The 21,163-nt window shown below is 37.8% G+C and overlaps 1 protein-coding gene and 1 long non-coding RNA gene across 5 annotated transcripts; both read left to right on the top strand.

Moving 5' to 3' along the window:
- The first annotated feature begins 883 nt into the window (after nucleotides 1-883).
- LOC141629111 (uncharacterized) lies at nucleotides 884-3,037 on the top strand. The gene is made up of 2 exons (XM_074442168.1): nucleotides 884-2,043; nucleotides 2,344-3,037. Exons 1-2 carry the CDS (start codon nucleotides 884-886, stop codon nucleotides 3,035-3,037), a joined length of 1,854 nt encoding a protein of 617 aa, XP_074298269.1.
- Nucleotides 3,038-8,081: 5,044 nt separating this feature from the next.
- On the top strand, nucleotides 8,082-14,682 carry LOC141627193 (uncharacterized). Of its 4 annotated transcripts, none has more exons than XR_012536745.1 (6): nucleotides 8,082-8,267; nucleotides 8,641-8,702; nucleotides 10,078-10,226; nucleotides 10,768-10,882; nucleotides 12,467-12,589; nucleotides 14,274-14,682. It is a non-coding gene; the product is annotated as an uncharacterized LOC141627193 (long non-coding RNA). The 4 variants fall into 4 exon arrangements; XR_012536747.1 differs by having other exon boundaries at nucleotides 14,421-14,682; XR_012536746.1 differs by having other exon boundaries at nucleotides 12,459-14,682.
- The last annotated feature ends 6,481 nt before the right edge of the window (nucleotides 14,683-21,163 follow it).

Genomic DNA, 21,163 nt, shown 5'->3' on the forward strand with positions numbered 1-21,163 from the left:
ATTGAAAAGGAAGTCAATAAACTCATTGAAGCAGGTTTCATTCGAGAAGTCAAATATTCTACCTGGATAACAAACATTGTCCCAGTCAGAAAGAAGAATGGACAACTGCGCATATGTGTCGACTTCAGAGACCTTAATGATACATGCCCGAAGGATGACTTCCCTTTGCCGATTCTGAGAGTTGATGATTGACGCAACCACTGGTCATGAAGCCCTCTCATTCATGGATTGTACTGCTGGTTACAATCAAATACATATGGCACCTGAAGATCAAGAAGCAACAGGTTTTCGAACCCCAAAAGGGATCTTCTGCTACACAGTCATGCCGTTTGGATTGAAGAATGCTGGCGCTACGTACCAACGCGCAATGCAAAAGATCTTTGATGACATGCTGCATAAAACAATAGAGTGTTATGTTGATGACGTGGTTGTCAAATCAAAGAAAAGAGAAGACCATATCAAAGACCTTCGAACCGTCTTTGAAAGACTTAGAAAATGTCAACTCAAGATGAATCCACTCAAGTGCGCATTTGGAGTCACATCTGGGAAGTTCTTAGGTTTTGTGGTCAGGCATAGAGGCATTGAAATTGACCAAACAAAAATCAAAGCTATCAACGAAATGCCGGAACCAAAGACATTGAAAGAGTTGCGCGGATTGCAAGGACGTTTGGCATACATCCGAAGGTTCATCTCTAACTTAGTCGGGCGTTGTCAGTCGTTTAGCCATCTCATGAAAAAGGATGCTCCATTTCAATGGGATGAAAAATGCAAAAATGCTTTTGATAGCATCAAGTACTTGGCCAACGCGCCAGTGCTGGGGGCACCAATTCCAGGAAGGCCACTTGTCCTCTATATTGCAGCATAAGAACGCTCACTGGGGGCAATGTGTGCTCAAGAAATTGAAGACCGCAAGGAGAGAGCACTCTACTACCTGAGTCGTACCTTGGTTGGAGCTGAGTTGAATTACGCGCCTATAGAGAAGATATGTCTTGCTTTGGTGTTTGCCATCCAGAAGTTGAGGCACTACATGCAGGCGCATACCGTACATGTGGTCTCAAAAGCTGATCCAATCAAGTACATACTCTCAAGACCAGTCTTATCTGGAAGACTTGCGAAATGGGCAATGTTGCTTAAGCAGTATGACTTGGTGTTCGTGCCTCAAAAGGCTGTGAAAGGTCAAGCTATCGCCGACTTCTTTGCTGATCATCCAGTGCCAGCAGAGTGGGAAATTTCAGATGACCTCCCAGGAGAAGAAATTTTCTACGTGGACGTTCTACCTCCATGGCAGATGTACTTTGATGGTGCTGCAAGGCAAGATGGAGCTGGAGCTGGAGTTGTGTTTGTAACTCCACAAAATCATCTCATGCCATATGCCTTTACACTTACTCAGTTGTGCACGAATAATATGGCAGAATACCAAGCTCTTATACTCGGCCTTCAAATGGCGATTGAAATAGGCGTCAGGGATATGGACATCTACGGAGACTCAGAGTTAGTGGTCAACCAAGTCCTTGGTGAATATGAAGTGAAAAAAGAAGACTTGATTCCCTACCATCAACGGGCATTACACCTTCTTGCATCACTGACGACATCCATGTTGGTCATGTACCAAGGAGTGCCAATAAGTTGGCCGACGCGCTTGCTAATCTTGCAGCCACTTTGGCATCGGGGCGAGAAGAGTCTATGCAAGTCACGATTTGCAAATCACCGGGCGATATCTTTGCTTGAAGGAGAAGAAAATATAGACACAACCAACATGATATGCGTCTACACAGCTGATGAAGATGATTGGCGTCAACCTATCATTGATTTCTTGGACCACCAAAAATTACCTGATGATCCCAGACACAAGGTTGAGATACGTCGACATGCTCCAAATTTTATTCACTATAAAGGGACGCTCTACAGACGTTCTTTCTCAGGCCAATGGTTGAGGTGTCTAAGCAAGGACGAAGCTGTTGAAGCAATGCATGAAGCTCACTCTGGAATTTGTGGCGCTCAACAATATGGGCCTAAACTTCATGATCGCGTAAAGAGAATGGGGTATTACTGGCCAACCATGGTACAAGATTGTATGGACTTTGCGAAAAAATGTGAACCCTGTCAGTTCTACGCAAACTTCATACACCAACCACCAGAGCCGTTGCATCCTACTGTTTCTTCATGGCCCTTTGAAGCTTGGGGACTTGATGTTATGGGACCTCTTACTCCAAAGGCCTCAAATGGACACGAGTATATCCTCGCTGCCACTGACTACTTCTCAAAATGGGCAGAAGCCATCACACTACGGGAAGTGAAGAAAGAAAATGTTGTGGACTTCATTAGAACCCAAATCATCTACAGATACGGTGTACCTCAACGTATCACAATTGAAAATGGGAAACAATTTTTCAACCATATGATGACAAGTCTGGGAGAAAAATTCAAGTTCAAACAATACAAGTCATCCATGTACAATGCCTCTGCAAATGGTTTGGCTGAAGCCTTCAATAAAACTCTTTGTAACTTGTTGAGAAAAGTAGTAGCAAAGTCAAAGCGAGATTGGCATGAAAGAATTGGTGAGGCGTTATGGGCAGACCGTACCACATACAAAACACCTACTCAGGCAACCCCGTACGCGTTGGTGTATGGAGTGGAGGCCGTGTTGCCTTTGGAGTTGCAGATGCCTTCCTTACGCATTGCTATTCAGGAGGGACTCACAGATGATGATAAGGACAAGTTGCGATTAACAGAGTTAGAGTCTCTCGACGAAAAAAGATTAGAGGCCCAACAAAAGCTCCAATACTATCAAGCGAGGTTGTCACGCGCATTCAATAAAAAGGTGCGCCCTCGTTCTTTCCAAGTAGGAGACCTCGTCCTTGCAGTACGAAGGCCAATCATCACCTCTCACAAGCCAGTTGGTAAATTCACCTCTAAGTGGGATGGTCCATACATGGTACAGGAGGTCTACACAAATGGTGCTTATAAGATTGTTGATGAAGACGGTGTGCGTGTCGGTCCAATCAACGAAAAATTCTTGAAGCGCTACTATTCTTGAGGCTCAACAATGAAGGCTCTTAAGCAAGAGCTTAAACTACACACCAAAGCTCCTAAGCAAGAGGTTAAACTGCATACCAAAAAAAAACAAAAAAAAACAAAAAACATCCTTCCGTCCTTATGAACTACGTCGGCTTGATCTTGTAAGGTACTTCGTGCTTTACAGGTACGTAGGCAACTTGGGTGAACACGTAGCTCAAGTGCAGCCACACTTCCAAACAAACATCATCCCTCTTTATGAACTACGTCGGCTTGATCTTGTAAGGTACTTCGTGCTTTACAGGTACGTAGGCAACTTGGGTGAACACGTAGCTCAAGTGCAGCCACACTTCTAAACAAACATCATCCCTCTTTATGAACTACATTGGCTTGATCTTGCAAGTTGTCAGCTCTGTCAGCTTTGTGAGTACGTAGGCAATTTGGACAAACACTTTGTTCAAGTGCAGCCACGCCTCCAAACAAACACCTGCCATCTTTGAACTACGTTGGTTTGATCTTGTGAAATACACTTCGTGGTTTGCAGCCTCTTGCAGTCAACAAATGACATTTCCTAGGAGAGTAGCTCGTTGTCTCGCTCTTCCTGTCGACTGGTCGGCACATCGCATGACTCGGAGTAGCTCGCAGTCTCTTATCTCTTGCGCCTCCTGCGGTCGACGAATCGGGTACATTGCATGATAACTCCAAAGGAGAATCGAAATGATCCGACCGGAGTTACCTCCAAATCTTCGTGCGGTCGACGAATCGGGTACATTGCATGATAACTCCAAAGGAGAATCGAAATGATCCGACCGGAGTTACCTCCAAATCTTCGTGCGGTCGACGAATCGGGTACATTGCATGATAACTCCAAAGGAGAATCGAAATGATCCGACCGGAGTAAAATCCAAAATCTCCATGCCCTCGACGGTTCGAGTACATTACATGACAATTCCCAAGAGTCTCGAAATGATCCAACCTGGAATAGCCTCTAAACAAGCCGTTTGTAGCATGATTCCTGCACGTACTAACAAACCAGCATGCAAGAAAGGGATGGGGCAAAAATAAGCAAAAATATACAAATAGTGTGTATCTATAAACTAAAAAAATGAGATATGAATGTTTATACCTCCAAAAGAGTATAAACAGACTCATATTGAAGTGTCAATCCACCGAATACAACTGACAAGTGTGAAAATGCAAGTTAATACCTCACAGCTTTATTTCTCAGTACGTAGCATCATGAGGAATGGAATGTATTCTATTCATCTAATGCCCGAGCAACGTCTTTTTTTATTGTCATCAAGCTCAGCTTGCATACACTGAATTCAGTACTACATTTTAAGTCTTCACAACCTCAAGCCTCAAAGAGTACACAAGTCAGCACCAACCTCGAAGTAGTGCAAGCGGTTGGACAGCGTAGCTTGGTGTGTGTATCCGCGCCTCCTTATCTAGCGGTGTCATCACTATTATGGTGTATACGAGACCAAAAGCAAAAATGTCCGACATCCCCATAAAAAAGCCGTAAACTCCGTTGAACAGTGCGCCGGTGAATATTTACGGTGGTGCAATGATGAAATGTTGCTGAAATTGAGAGAGATCGAGTAAAATTTGCTTCTTAATTTCCTAAGGAACATGGTTGGATATGTACTGATCAATCAAATTTCCTTTTAAAAGAAAACTTGGTTAGTTCAAGCATTCACAAGGTAGTATGTGAATTGAGACTAAAGAAAAGGGATAAGGATGAAGCTACCGTATTCGATGACAAAATTGCTGCAACCTGTCCACCGCCTTGGAAAGGCATCTCCATGAATATAAGATTGAAACTGGTTTGAGATTATCAGATCACGATAAGTTTCGAGACGGACTTACAGCTCACGGATAGTCAAACAAGAGTGATGAAAGATGAAATAATCATGGCTGCAAGTTAAAACTTAGATGACAAAGAAGAAATAGGCCTACAGTATAGAACTACGCATATACCAGTGTCAGTCAGAATCATGGACAGCGGTCGAATGTTATCAACGTTGATCAAGAGATCCAAGTCGGTTAGGTATAAATAGGCACGTGGTGGTCTCTAAACCCTATTTTCAGAAGCTTGCGGCAGAAGAAAAGAAAAGACAAATTGAAAAAAAAAAAAAAAAAAAAAAAAAAAAAACTAATGACAACTTGACAGGGATAATGCGAGTAACTGAATTCATGCTATGCGCTATATTGAATTCCGCTATACTCTGTATGAATACGAAAAAAAACGGATAATGAGTATTACATGTGTCGGCCTAAATTCGACATCGGCAGCGGCAGAACATTAGAGAGTCAGAGGTGATGGCATCAATAATCATGAAAATTATCAGGGAGGTTTGGTGTATTTATAGATATGGGTTGACTTTAACCCTAATTCCAATGCAAGCCTTTGTGGCCGAAGGAGTATAGAATCCAAGAAAATAAGGAAACTCATTGATAAAGTTTGTGTTTCCTAATATTATCCCGGGTGTTACCGTAAATTTCAAGTCTAGGTGGATATACGGCTTGTACCATTCGACCCATGACTTACTATTTAAAATTGTAATTCATCATACCATGCGGTTGGGTACGGAGGTAAATGCAAGTATATTGGGAGCAATTTGTCATCCGCCAAATCAGAAAAAATGACAGGGTGGCGACAAGAAATTATGAGGCCGCCTTTACGACAAGTTTGGGTACGCCTTGACTTTCAAGTCAGACAAAAAAAATGTCAACCGCCAAGTCTAGAAATGACAGGGTGACGTAAAAAAAGGGCTACCCTTGCAACAAGTTTGCGGCCTTGCCGGTACACATCGACTTCCAAGTCAAACAAAATGTCATCCGTCAAATCAGATAATGATAGGGCGACATTACAAGAAAAATGGACTACCTCGACGACAAATTGAGGTGTCACTGACTTTCAAGTCAAGCAAAGTGGAGCTACCTTCGTGACAAGTTAGGGTGCTCATCATCGACTTCCAAGTCAAAGCCAAAATGAATCGAGACCTCCCCACGTCAAGACACTAAATAGTGCACGTGACAAGGTCCTGGGGGGGCAATTTGTAGGCACTGAAAATTTATTAATGTGCCGAATAAATAAAATAAATTAACAAATCTGAGTTAATGCTAAATTTTAGCTCGATTTAATTAATTTGCCCCGATTAAATGAAATACGGGTCGACTCGGATTACAAAATGGGTTATCCGGATCATTAAACCCGAAAAAGATCAAATTTGGGCCAGGTTCACTAATAAACCCATAAATGGGCCTGTGAATGTCAAAGTCCACCAAAGGAAATTAAAACTCTATAAATAGAGCCATTTCCATTCATTTCAGAAGTTAAAGAAATCATAATCATAAATTTCAGAGAGAAGAAGACACAAAAGCTCTATAAATTCTCTCTACAAGACACCTCTGCAAGCAGTCAACAAGCACACCAAAACTGTGCCGCCTGCCCAAGAAATTTAAGTTCAAGCTACAACATTTAAGAGAGAACAAGTCGCAGTGACCCTCTCAAGAATACAAATCGACACCTCCTACAAAGTGCATACAACCTCTACATGTGTCATTCAAATACAACGTTCGCGCCTCTACTACAGACAGCGTTTACGTGATCCACTACGACATTTAGAATCAGAGGATACATTAGAGATTGTACACATAAACTTTCTGATATTTATAAAAAATTCATTTGTTTCCTATTTTGTATTACATTTACTTTGCGATACAAAATTTGCTGTTACAGATGTCGCTGCTGTTGTTATAATCAATGCACTTTCCAAGAATTTTCTCACACACAATCCTCAAGCAAGTTAAATTGATTCAAAGCATGTAATAGGATAGGTCGATAATTAGATGGAGGATAGAATAGCATGAAAAATAAGAATCCAGAGCTGCAAAACCATGGTACACAACATAAATCAATGTACTATGAAGAAAGACAGTCAACGCACCATTGTCATGTTAATGCAAGTGTATAGGACAAATGCATATGCAAACTGTAAAATAAATTTCACCTGTGCTTGGTGAAATTAGAGTTCGATATTCCAGGTGAAATATACCGGGCAGAGTAAATAGTCTTGCTATTAAAATAACCTGTTATTGTGAATCGTTGCGGGGGTATTACAGTAAGTTAATTTCTTTATTGAGTACTCTGTGTATTAACATCAATCGTTATTAGTTTGAAATTAAGTTTCAAACACTTAATTTTAAGCCAATCAGCAAATCGTCATTAGTAATTTCTCACTATTCGATCTATTGTTGTACCCAATAATCATTTGCAGGTACAACAATCGTTTCTATTGTTCAAATAGGATGGGTAATTTATTTATTGAGTACTTAGTGTATGAAATAACCCGAAAAAATGGAAGATAAGATTAGTAGATCGCATGAAGGAAGAGAAGAAGAGAATTAAAAATTAAGATTACTAGATCGCATCAAGACAACGATGAGATCTATAATCAAAACAACAAAATTAAAAATTAAGACGGAGAATAGTAGGCACCTTAGGTTTACAAGATCGCATGAAGGAAGAGAAGAAGAGATCAAGGAACAATGAAAGAATTAGTAGGTAGCTGACGACTTGACGCCGGATCGATCTCGTTATGGTTTCTTGTTGTTTGATGAAGTTTGCAGGAAGGAAGAGAAGAAGAGAGGTGCGGCCATTGGGAATGTGGGATGTTTGTTTTGATGAATTAGGACTTAGGGCTTAGCCTTTCACATTTCCCTTCCCCTTTTACAATTTTCATTTTCAATTTTTCAATTTTTCAATTTTTCATTTTTCTTTTCTCGTTTTCAATTTGCGCTAAATTAAAATATTGAAATATATGTAATTCAAACTTTTCGTTTTTATTTCGTATTTCGTTTTCAACGTTCAATTGTGTAAGACGGAGGTAGTATTACATATTTGAGGTGCCTATATCCATATCCATATCCATATCCATATCCATATCCATCCCAAACCCAAGACTCCAAGACTCCAAGAGTAACATTTCCCATTTCTCCCATTTTTGCCCTTTTCTATTTTCCATACTCTTTAAAGAACCCAAACCAAGTTACTGCTTCTTTTCTCCTATCTTCTCTGTCATGTTTTTCTTTTAACTCTCCTGCTTTTCCTTCCCATTATCTTCTCTCCTAGCCAAAACAATCACCTTATTTCCTCTTTTTTTTCTCTCGAGAAAGCAGCTCACCTATGTCAGATCGGCAACAATGCCGGTCTCGAATTCAGACAGGCTGATACGAACACTTAGTTGGTAAGTTGCCCTGTTTATTATTCTGATTTTCTTCCTATATGTTAACTATTGAGGTGGATCATTAATTGAAAGTTAAATTAAATAATTTAGGGTTTAGTTTTTTGGGTTTAAATTGATTCCGTGCAATACTTTGGAGCTTTTTTTTGGTTTAAATGATTGCATGCAATAATTTGGGTCTTTACTTAGGTTTAAATTGATTGCATGCAATAATTTGGGCAATTTTAATTCCTGGGTTATTTTGGTGCTTTGCTCTATTTTTGGTATGTGATCGTCAATATGAACCGGTATTGGACTAATCCATGTACAATAATAATACTCCGTGTAATCCTCCTAATAGTATATACTCGCTTATTTGTATGTTGTTTGTAATTAGGTTGTTCGGATATCTTGTAATTTTGGAAATGAATGCAAAAGGCGGCGATCAATCAGGGAAAGGTAATCTTCTCCATGCCTCGGATGTGTTCATCATTCATCTTCATCTCCAAATCCCATTTTTAAAATTTCTTTCTTCCTTTTTATTTTCAATGTTTGTTTTCTTTTAGTTAGTACATTTGAGTTCAGAGTAGCATTACTAATTTATGTCTGCTTATGTGCCTTTGCTCTATTATTGGGAACTGGAAATGCTTATTATGTGGATCTTACGTTGGAAGAGAAAATGAGAGATGATGGTTATGAACTTCACATTGTTTAAAGATAGTATAAATCTGAGTACTTATATATTATGCTTACTTGCTTAGTTAATGTTCTTTTTTAATTTCTCAATTGTAGTCTGGCCGCCTGGGTTTTGACTTTTGAGTATGCCAGTATTTGGAATGCCTTGCCTGGTAACTAGGGAAAGGCTATCTCAGTGACTCAGTCGTGTGAGTCCGATGAAATTCTACTCTCTTAAGATGAATCTTTATTTCGATAATCAATGTTGGCACTTTCAGTTTGTAAGGGGATATTTTTTAAGATCAATAGTCTTATCTACTTAACGATCATACGTGGTCTTTCCCCTCTCCACCCATCCCTTTTTGTAACAGGAGGTATATTTCTTTGGAAATTAGTCTTTTTTTTTTTATGGTCTAACACTTTAACTTGTGCCTTCAAATAAGGAAATAGCCTCTTGTGGCTCTTTAGTCGGTAGAATCTGTATTGGGCTACACTGTCTAAGTGTGCTACTCTTAAGTTGAATGTTATTAAGCACGGATAGAAGATAGATAGCTCTATAGAAGCTACATTTCTAAGAAATTCCTCTTTTCTGAAGTTGAATAGGTTTTTTGGAGGGACAATCGACTGTTTTTGGTTTATGACTTTCCCTTAAGTTACAGTTTGATTTGCATGATAACTTTGGCCTTCAGTGACTCGTAACTATATCTTCAGAACACCCATCAATGTGTATGATATTGCAATTACTGTAGCAATTTACTGCTATATTATCGTACGACTATAAATATGGGACAAATAAATAGAAATTTGTCGTACGACTATATAACCAATGATGTGGAGCCTACATATACGAATCATTTAAGAGTTGTTTTTGAGTTGACGTTTCAGCTGCAGACAATATTTCTGTTGTTTGGTTGTACTGAGAAAATCAGGAAAAACGATGGACGGAGTGGAGCAGAACGATGACCTCCCCCTCCAATTTTCCTTAACTTTTAAGTGGAACCAAACAATACAAAACAATTGGTTATGCACATAGTTACTGTGCTGAAGCGAATGAGTATCACTTCCTTGCGACTTCTATCTAATTGCGGTAATATGCGTTTGTAGCTCTGCATGATATATGTATTGTGCACTAATATTCTGCTTTTGTGCCTTCTTGAAGTGGTCATGCTGCTGTAATTATACCAAGGCAAGTGGTCTTAGGGCTTGGTTCTCGCTGGGTGAAGGCCGTTACTGATGCAAAATATCACATATTCACATTGTTGTTACTACTGAAAGTGGGGAAGTATTTCACTTGGGGTTCTAATTGAGGTACCACTTCTGTTTTAAAGTCGTATGTGTTTAATCTATATCTGTTTATAACCCTTTAAGAAGTTTAGAATGGCCTTAATGTTACCAGAGCAGTAACCCACTATTTTCCTTTACATTTTTGTCAATTGCTTACTACTTTACTCCCTCACTTACCTGCTTCTACTTTCCCTCTCCTTATTCTCTACTCACTTGCCTTCCGAACTTTGACCAAGCTTTTTTTTTCGTCCATAAAATAATCCTCAGTCACTCACTTTCCGTCTTTCCCTCCCATACACTCATTTCCCCTTTACAATTTTCCCACTGCATACTACTCATTCGGTCATTTCCCATTTCAATTATGGTACTTCCTCAATTCTTTTCTTTATTCATTTACCATATTTATTTGAGTCTTTGTTTGCTTTCCCGGTTGAATTTTATATTGGTTGTCTCCGTCTTTTCCAGTTCAATCTTATATTTGTTTGTCTCCGTCTCTTCCGTTTGAATCTTATACTTGGTTTTCTTCATTTTCTCTAATTATTTCAAATTTTGTTGGCTTCTTCAGTTGAATCGTATATTTGGCACTTTTTTTAATGTGATTGGAGTTATTGAGAATAATGGAGATCAGGCAAACAACGGCATCGACTTGGAATGTTACAAAAACCAGATCTCTTATCAGTGTATGTTTTCTCTTCCTTCTCTTAAATTTATTTTTGACAGGTTAATGAAATTTGGGGTCTTATTGTTGCCTGTTTTTAGGGGTTTAGAGTTAGTTTTAACTTGTTGGTTCAATGTTTGATTTTAAGTTGTGTTTGAATTGTTGACTTATGAGTAGCTATCCATCATTTTGACTTGAATTTCGGAAGAAGACATGAAGTTTTAAAGCTATGAAAACCGTTGCTAAAAACCTTAATCACCCGTAATTAATGACTCATACAAACTCAAGATTGTGATAAAAATAAATCACCGCTATTAATTTTCATTTTTCCAGCTCCATCACCACCCACTTTTAACATTCAACCAAATATTACTATAGTCAATCCACCAAAAAGTACTATAGCTAATCCACAAGTCCCATAAATCTTAAATCTATTAGCTCCATAACCACTCAGTTACCAGCTCCCACATGCTATTTTGTAGGCAAAAATTAAACGTAACGTAAATTGATGAAATTTGGAATACCTTAGTGACATTGTGTAATTTGGAATTGGTCCCATCTTCTTTTCTAATTGGTGATTTTCCGGTTAATCCAAGAGGCAACAAAAATTGGGTGGGGCTAAAATAGAATAGAGGAAATGACAGGAGCATTCGAGAGAATGGCAAGGGAAGTAGAAAAACAATGGAAAAAAGTCGGTACCTGTTTCATTTTGACTTGAATTCGGGAAGAAGACATGAAATTTTAAGTTAACATTAGTTCAAATGGAATAACTTAAAATTAATATCTCAACTCTTCCTTAATTTAAGGGGTAAAGTTGGTAGTCCATCACTTTTCCTTAAATCCCCCTAAAATAGAAAGGGGGAGTATAAAAATGGGATGGATGGAGTATATGAGAAGCAATATTACGTATCGTATCTGATTTCCGCTGCATTATGGGTTTTAGTTAGAGTTACGTTGGATTCTATTGAGAGCATTTCGCTTATTCATGCTGCGTGTTCATAAAGTTCAACTTGGTAACCCTGCCGTAAATAATTCCCACCATATAAAGGTTTAGTAGTATTCAATTTTTCTAACCTGAAGGAATAGTACAGGTGTAATTGCTTTATCAGTAACAAAATGAGTCATATGCTTATAATGCTTCTTCTTATCATTCTCTGTGGAGTATGCATTTTTTATCTACTAGAGTTGATAAGCGATTCCTGTTGAGTGAATATGATGATATCGAGCCAGATACTTAAAGTAGTGGAAAGAATCAAGGAATATCCTACATAGTTTGGGGAACTTACAAACCTAAGTCGCCAACAAATTAGTGTAGAGTAACTTAAATTATTCACCCCTTTTGATGTTATGAAAAAAGTAATGTGATACATTTACATTTATCGATACTTTTTCACTAAAGAAACGACTCACTTAGTCACCGAGGACACCAACAAAGGCATCATACCCATAACAAATAAGGACAATATTAGGCGCAGTTTTAGGTGCATTATGATTTTTGAGTCTTTTTGTTTGTAACTTAATTTAGCTCTTGGTTATATTTAGTGTGCATTTAATTGGTGTCGTAGTGTACTATTTTGGACTGATTAGCTCAAAATTAGGCGAGCAGTGAAAGCAACTTAAGCAAGGCCTCCCAAAAAAAGATAGTGATGACGTCAACAAGTTATGTAACGGAGTACGGGTATCTTGTTGGATGCTTACCAATCTCCATATCAGAAACATACCCTCCAACGTATGTCCTATTGATCTTGCTAAATCTATATTCAGTCGTATTTATCTTCAGTTAATTCTTTGATTTTATTTTGACAAATTTACATGGATTTCTATGAAAAGATCATAAGAACGATAAGCCTAATGCTTTCTTGTATGAATAACTAAACGACGGTCAAATGTGAATACAGATGGAGTCAAGATGTATCTTTGATTAATACTCTGTGTGATTCTTTGGACATCTGTTTCAATAGCACACTCTTTGAATATGGATTTAGATACACGATGTATTATTCATAAAGACCGCCCACTCTTATAGATACCGTAAAATCTCATATCCTTATGAATAAATTCTCTCTTTCTCTGTGAAAGGGGGCAAGGCATGCAGTGAAAAGTGTTGTCGTACCTTGGTATTTCGTCATAGTATACGGAAGTAGACCCTTGCGAAGAAATTCTGCGTTTATCTGTGAAAGGGGGCAAGTCAAGCAATGAAAAGTGTTGTCGTGCCTTAGCATTCAGTCATATTACACTGACTGAATGCTAAAGGACAGTCAGTGATTCTTTGGACATCTGTATCAACAACACTCTTTTAATAGGGATTTAGATACACGATATATTATTCATAAAGACCCCACTTCTCTTGTAGATACCGTAAAATCTCATATCCTTGTGAATAAATTCTCCCTTTCTCTGTGAAAGGGGGCAAGGCAAGCAGTGAAACGTTTTGCCGTACCTTGGCATTTCGTCATAGTATACGGAAGTAGAACCTTGTGAAGAAATTCTGCCTTTCTCTGTGAAAGGGGACAAGGGGGCAAGGCAAGCAAAGAAAAGTGTTGTCGTACCTTAGCATTCAGTCATAGTACACCGAGAGAGAGAGGGACGGTATTACGGTGGATTAGTGTACTAACCTGGCTCTTTGCCTCATTTTATTAACACAAATTTCTCAGTTGAAAATGTGAATTGTGAAAACAAAGGGATCATCCTTGTCTAATTTCCAAGTAGTTTTGAACTAAATGTTACGACATCATTTTCTCCGGATGAGTTTACGGTGCCGTATCTTTTCTAGAAAAAATGTTATGCATGATTCATCTGATTGAAATGGGAAAAAAAGAGATCATCCTCGTCTAATTATAAGTAGCATCTGAAGTTTTTATTGGCCTTGTGGTGATTGTGCTACTATTTCAAGCGGTTTTGTTAATGAGGTCAGGATAACTGTATACCACCAATACCTATGGTACTGCTTACTTGGAGAACCATTGTAGCTTGATTTTTGAAATATGAAAATAAAGGCCTTTGATGCATATGGGTATACATTATGATCTAATTTATTGAGTTTGATGGTAGTGTATAGGGGTGGGCAAAATCCGATCCGGTCCGGAAAAATAGACTATTCTTGTTGCTGGTTCTCAAGGTCGGGCTCGTCATTTAACATTATAAAAAATTGGTTGTTATGTCCTTATCATATAAAACTATCGTAATTTTTTTAAAAGTGATCCTTCAAATAAAAGAGGCCTTAATGTTGATATTTATTAAGTTGATAAGAATACTACATTTTCTCCACATTCAGTTTTAAATAGAAATTTGTACGGAGTACGGCAATTTATGATGACTTCAAATAAATATTGAAAGGCAGTTCAATATTTATGTTGACTAGAATAGAGGATGTTACGAAAAATTGTTTCTAAAATATTTACCGGTCGATGTAGGAGTTAGAGAAGATGAAAGGTAGCTGAGGAATTAATCGTTAATTACATCTGGGATGGTCTCACAGTTGAGAGGAATGGTTTCACGGTTGAGAATATTGTTTCATACAATGCTAGCTGGCTGATTTTATGTACTTGTTTGGTCTTCAGGAGTTTGGCGTTGCAGGATTTGAGCTCTTTGTTGTACTTCAATGTTTCATACAATCTTTAATTTTTTTCTTATTGTTCATGCTTCCCACGTTTAGAGCCTCGTACCAACTACCAAGGCTTCAACAATACTCGTATGATTCTATACTCAGCAATTGATTTTGTAGTATGATCATTCTTTTGTACAGAAAACAACAAAATAACGATCATGTATTGTGATGAACATCGTTTCGATCACTTAAGACCAGGAATGCAATTTTGAATACTTATAGTTTCTCGATCAATAGAGACATTGAATATTTCTATTGAGCTACTCCTATTTTTTTTGAACGATTATCTATCAACTCTATTACCTCTTAATTCTCCCTTCTTGTTGCAACAAGGCACCCAGACATTAAGGTAACGGCCTCGGGCCGAATTAGCCCTTCATTCTCCATCCTACGAAGCAACTCAAATGCTTTTGCACATACGATGCATTATAGTGGGAATTGACTACATTCGTGTTTTGCCTATTATGCAGATTGTTAAAGCATCTATTTTAGTGTTTCAACTTACGTGTTTTGTTACCGATCAAGGCAACTAATTTCCACCAAATTACTTCCGATTAGAATTGCACCAAATTGGGCGCGGTGTAACAACTAGTTACTTATAGTGTGTGCTTAGATACATCATTAAGAGGGAAAGGATATAAAATGTCCTCAATTCTTTACTACCAGTCTATATCTCTATTTCAACGGTCACCAATAAGCAATGAGAATTGAAGGGTTTGAAAATTCTAATTTAGAACAACGAAATTTGTACATGTAATACAACTATAAATGTGGTTTACAAAGAATTAAATGGCAGATTGGCAGGTATGTTGCATGGTTAAGTCCATGCTACTATTTTGCTAATAGCGTATTAAGATTAATGAATGTTCCATTCCTTTATAAATGGAGGTTATCCTCTGAACACCTCCCATTCTTCTACTTAACTTAATATGTATCTCCTCGGATAATTCCATTATTCAATTTCTTTCAAATACATATTTAAAATTTATCACCCTTTCACTGATTTTGTTAGTTGAAATATACTCGAACATGGAAATCCAACAACTGGAAGAGTTAAGAAGCCTCAATGTTATCGTTCTTGGATATTTGATCTCTGATAATCCATCACTTCAACGGATATTCAAATACACTTACTGATTGTGTTTGTTGTTCAAAATTTAATTAACTAAATCCCTATTAAAGTGTTTCTTTTTTTATTAGGTACTTTTATATGGAAGGCGCACTCTAAATTCAAGAGAAGTCCTTAGAGGCGAGTAGGTAAATCATTGTTTTTATTCCTAAGGTTATCTTAAAGCAATATTTTAATCTCTATTGCAACTCATATATGTGTATAAACAACACAAAATCTCATTTATGACGGCACGTATTCGTCACTTTGGAGTGACGGATACCATTTTCTCTCACAAATGACCCAAATAGAGGAGAGAGGGAAGCACATGGAGGTGCCCCACCTTGTCCCCCTATTCGTTTTGTGAGTGACATTACCCGTCACTTGCTCCGACCCGTTTTCAGCCAGACTAATTGTATAAACAATTGCGGGAATCTCATAGTGAATTTTCTTATTTATTATTTTTTCCAGGGATACGGACCGATGTTTCTATCTCTCAGAGAGCCAACAATTGTACGAAGATTCAATGCCAGTTTCTTAATCCACCCTACCAGCCCTCTCTTGAGGTTCCTTCTCTTGATGTCAACTACTCTTTACCTTTAATTTATTTATTTTGTTGCTTTGGATTGGAATGGGAATTTGTAAACAGAAGCAATCAAGTGGAAATTGCTCAGAGATCCAACAACGATTTTATGTTTGCCGTTTATATATATATATATATATAGGGTCGGGTCAGGTGCGAACTAAAGTATGGTGCGAACCGTACGAACTAACCCAAATCAATAAAACACGCGCTGACATTCAATTATTCATATCCTCTTCCCGACACACATGCCATAACCACACTCTCTCTCCTTCTCCTTATCCCCCTTTCCCACTCAACTGTTAGGTATTCACATACTGGTATCTGTGCCGCCTGCTGTCGGCACCACGGCAAGCAACCACCCGCGGCTGCTTACACTGACGATGGCGTCGACCACCACAATAGTCGATTGGATTATTACTCCTACCTTCTTTCACCTTCACATCTCATTTCCATCATCTATATCGCCGGCGATGCAGACCACCACCACACCCGCCTCTGGTAACCCAGATCTGATCGCCACCACTTCCGAGCCATTCGAAAATCCCTTTTTTTCTCCTTGGTGGTTGTATTAACGTTCGACGATGGATTTTCTGGGGTTAGTACCGGTGTCGCAATGAGTGCGTGTTGCAGTTGACGGTGACATTAATGGCTCGATTCGCATTTGCGTTTGGGACGTTTTGAATACTTTCAGCAGAAATGACTTCCCCTGCTGAGAAATGGATGCGGGATTATAATGATGCATCAAAGCTGGCTGCTGAGATAATTTAGGGGTAAGTGGTGGTGGTCGGGGGTGGGCAGTTTTGGTGGTCGGGGGTGGGCAGTTGTGGTGACTGTGTGAAGATACCTGAAGGGTTACTGGGAAAATGCTTACAACTACAAAAACTTGCGTTTATGGACTTGAATGCTGGACTTAAAAATTGGGTGACGGAGTTGAAAAAACAAAAGCAACTACGAAAGCTGGGAATCATAGGGCTCAAGGCGTCTGAAGGAAATGATATGTGTTCTCTAATTGATGAAATGAAATATCTTCAAGCGCTCAATATACTCTCAAAAAGTAAATGTGAGAGTATCGATTTGAGGAATGTAAAGTCTCCTCCTCAAATGCTTAAACGATTATACTTAAGTGGACCTTTACTCTCATTCCCTACTTGGATATGTAAGCTCGATAGCCTTGTTAAAATTCGTCTAAGGTGGTCCAATCTACCAATCGATCCACTTGTGTCGTTGGAGTTATTACCTAATCTGGCAGAGCTTCAATTGTTAGAGGCATTTTACTGTGTGATTAGATACATTAAAGTACTGATCAGATTAAGGCAAGTCGTATCATTTCGATTTTGTTTGATGACAGAATTGAAAATAATCTTCGATAAAATGTAAAATTGAGTGTCCTCAAATTACTGATAATTAGGTTAAGATTGGATGAGATGGTAACTAGATATGCACAAACATAAGGTAATACACCAATTAAAGTGCGTGTAAATGACGTATAAGTTAGTTGTTGAAATTACTTAAACTGGTTTTTCATGTAATATTTTACGTATGTAGATTACTATTTTACGTATCTAGCAAGATAAAAGACATGTATTTAAAAGAGTGTATCTATCAAGGTAAAGATTTATACGAAAGAATTTAAAGGAGCCAGATCAGCAGCAGAGGAGGTGTGATCTAGCAAGGTAAATACATGTATCTAACAATCTAAAGGTGTGTATCTAGTAAGGTGAAGACATGTATCTAACAATTTAAAGGTGATTCAACATCGAGAGATGTGATTCTAGAAAGGTAAAAAGAGTGTATCTAGGAAAGTAAACAAGTGTATCTACTTTGTCAGAGATGTGTATCTAACAAGGTAAATGTATGTATCTAGTAAGGTAAAGAGGTGCATCTAGCTTGCAAGGTCAAGGGCGGCTAAGAATTGTGTTTTGGATCCTTCAAAACGTTATTTTTGCGTTGTTCTTATCCTATTTTATAAGTAAGAGTATAATATACTTTCGGTAGAGGGTATATATATTTTGGAAAATAAAATAAAAGTAACTAATTTCACTTTTCACTTTAATATATACTCTTTCATTTAAGAAAGAATAAAATAATGACGTTGATCAAAAGCAAAACTAGTACGACATACATTACGATGCTAGATACATTAATATGTAGTTTAGATACATTTTTTACAATAACTTGAATAAACTTTTTTCCTATACATGTACACTTTTTTTATCTAGTAAGGTAAAAGATTGTATCTTGTAATTTAAAGACGTGTATCTAGCTTGCTAAAGTATGTTTCTAGTAATTTAAACGAATGTATCTAGAAAGCTAAATGTATGTATCTAGTAATTGAAAGGAGTGTATCTAACTAACTAAAAGTATGTATCTAACAAGCTAAAGATATGTATCTAGTAGCATAAAGGAGTGTATCTAGCAAACTAAAGGTTTGTATCTAACAACTTAAATGTGTGTATCTAGTAGCTTAATGAGATTAAACGAGGGAAACGACTATCCAGTAAGTAAGACGAGAAAGCGTTATTGGACGGGTTTAAGGCTTGAATGTTATTGCTTTTGTTGTTGCTGCGGTAACCATTCCAATCAAACCACGACATAGATAGTATAACAATAACAACTGCTAAACAAAGTTTTAAATTTTCTTTAAATTTATGCTGAGAATTGACATATTGAATATTTCACAAACTTGATGTAATGTAATCTATAAGTGCTTTATTCTATAAGAGGATGACAAACTAGTAAGCCACTAAACCACAATCTCATTTGGCACAGGAGTATACTTCAACGATGAAATTTTTTTTCTAGCATGATCTCATATTCTCATTTCGCACAAGAGTATAATATTCTAATTCATAAACATTAACATCGGATTCAAATTCCAAAATTGAAAAACGCCCATGTAGATGGTCAGAGATTAAACTTGTCGAAATAGCAAACTATCGAAATCAAGGTCAAGCAAGAAAACAGACATTTTCACTAAGATAACAATGGGTATGCAGTTAGTTAAGACAATATTTATGCTAATATGAATATTCCACTCATCACAACCACTCACCACTCACCACTCACCACCGCCACCTAACACCAAACCACCACTATCACCACTCACTACTCCCGACTACCACTTACCACTACCGTCACTACCAACAGTACACCACCACCGCCGACCACAGCTTACTAATACACTTAAAACGCCAAGCAACACCACACATCCACACCGGTTGACTCATCTTCAATCGAAAACGACATTTCCTGACTCAAAATCTTCCGATTATGCCATTTTTGTTATTACTTTTTCGAAATTCAATTTCATTTTTCGTAAATCTGGGATAAAAATTACAAAAATTTTGAAAATTAGAAGAAAGGAAGTTGAAGAGCATCATCGACTTAGAGCAGCGTTGTGACTGGACTTTCATCGGCTTGAGGTGGTTGGAAAATGTATCACATCGATGAAGTATCCGTCGGTGGTGGTCGTGGGTCTAGCATCGGCGAAATGAAAAGTAGACATAGGCATCTACGAATAAGGGCGACAAAATGAGTTGATCGGAAAGATCCTTGACGGCGTTAGTGTGGTCGCCTGAGTATAGGATCGTCGCCGTGATTTGTCAACATGGATGGTGCTCGCCGGCGACGACAACCGGTGGGGATGTGCGAAAGAGAGAAGTAAGAAAAGGCTTACAATTTTGTCAAAGCCTTTTGGAAATGCTTGGGCTTTAGTTTTAGGCAGGGAAATTGTTTGGGCCTAGGTACAAAGTATTGGTTTGGTAGTGAGTTCGTACAGTTCGTACCGAACTTTCAGTTCGCACGAGATCCTATTTCTATATATATATATATATATATATATATATATATATATATATATAGAGGCGGGATCTCGTGAGTTTGGTTCTTATGGTGAGTTGTGAGTTTGGAAAATCTCAGCCATTGAATGAGAAAAAACAGATGGCTCAGATTGAATTAATAACCCAACAACCAAAACACGGACAACTGTACAACACTCCTTCGCTGAAAACATAAGTCCACCGAAAAAAAAATCTCTTTTCAACATTCTCTCTCTCAATTCTCAATAAACCCAAACAAAAAAAAACCTAATTTTTTTGATCGACAAATCCAATCGACTTTTCCTATCAATAACCGAGAACAAATTTGGAAGTAATACATCAATGCTTCAAAATTATCTTTCTCCATCCTGCTACTACCATCATATCATTGTTTTTTTTAATTAGGTTTGAGGTTAGTTTGCCAGTTGAATTATTTATTCAGTTGGGTTTGATTTTCATTAGTTTGCTGATTTGAGGTTGAATTTACGGTGATGATGATGAGTAATCTTCTTCGAATAATGCTCATCATGTGTTTGATAAAAAGCTCCTTACAGTTTGATCTATCTGATAACTATCTGAATCCTTTATTGTTCTCATTTTGCCCCCTTTACCTCTCAAAAATAACATCCTATAGTCAATCATAAACTAATGAGTTATTAAAAAAAAAAAATGTGAAGACCATTCATAAACCGTTTTCTATCATGTTGTGAAAAAATTAATAAGCTTCATGTACAGTTGAGTATTTTTACTTTAACCCGTCATTCTGTTGGTTCATGTTCTCTGAATGTTGCAGTGTAACTTTATTGTTAGTCTATGGTAGGCATGAGCCAGTTCGATCGGTTTTTTTGCAGGTGTCGTTCATGCTTTGTAATTATATGTCAACTAGTTCACTGGTTTTTTGAACTGACTAAGTGACTAGGCTGTTTGGAGTTGTAGGACCCTGGGGCGGTGGTTATAGATCACACAAGCTATGCTCTCTCAGGCAGTGAAGGCGATCATACACTGGTTGCTAGTGACAACATTGTTGAATCAGATATCATTTTGGGGAGCAAGAAACTTGAGGCAAGTTTGATGCATATGCATGGATATAAGCTAATAATGTTGCTTCTACCACTTAATTATTTATCTGCTAGTTAGTTGATGAGTGATTGTTTTACATGAATTTTGTTGCAGGCACCAGTACT

Source organism: Silene latifolia, chromosome Y, assembly GCF_048544455.1.
Source record: "Silene latifolia isolate original U9 population chromosome Y, ASM4854445v1, whole genome shotgun sequence".
In the NCBI taxonomy this organism is placed as follows: domain Eukaryota; kingdom Viridiplantae; phylum Streptophyta; class Magnoliopsida; order Caryophyllales; family Caryophyllaceae; genus Silene; species Silene latifolia.

Excerpts from the sequence above, each read along its gene's own strand:
- LOC141629111 (XM_074442168.1), top strand. The coding sequence starts at position 884 with ATGTGTGCTCAAGAAATTGAAGACCGCAAGGAGAGAGCACTCTACTAC. Across the intron at positions 2,044-2,343 it reads GATCGCGTAAAGAGAATGGG|ATACGGTGTACCTCAACGTA; the intron begins GTATTACTGGCC and ends AATCATCTACAG.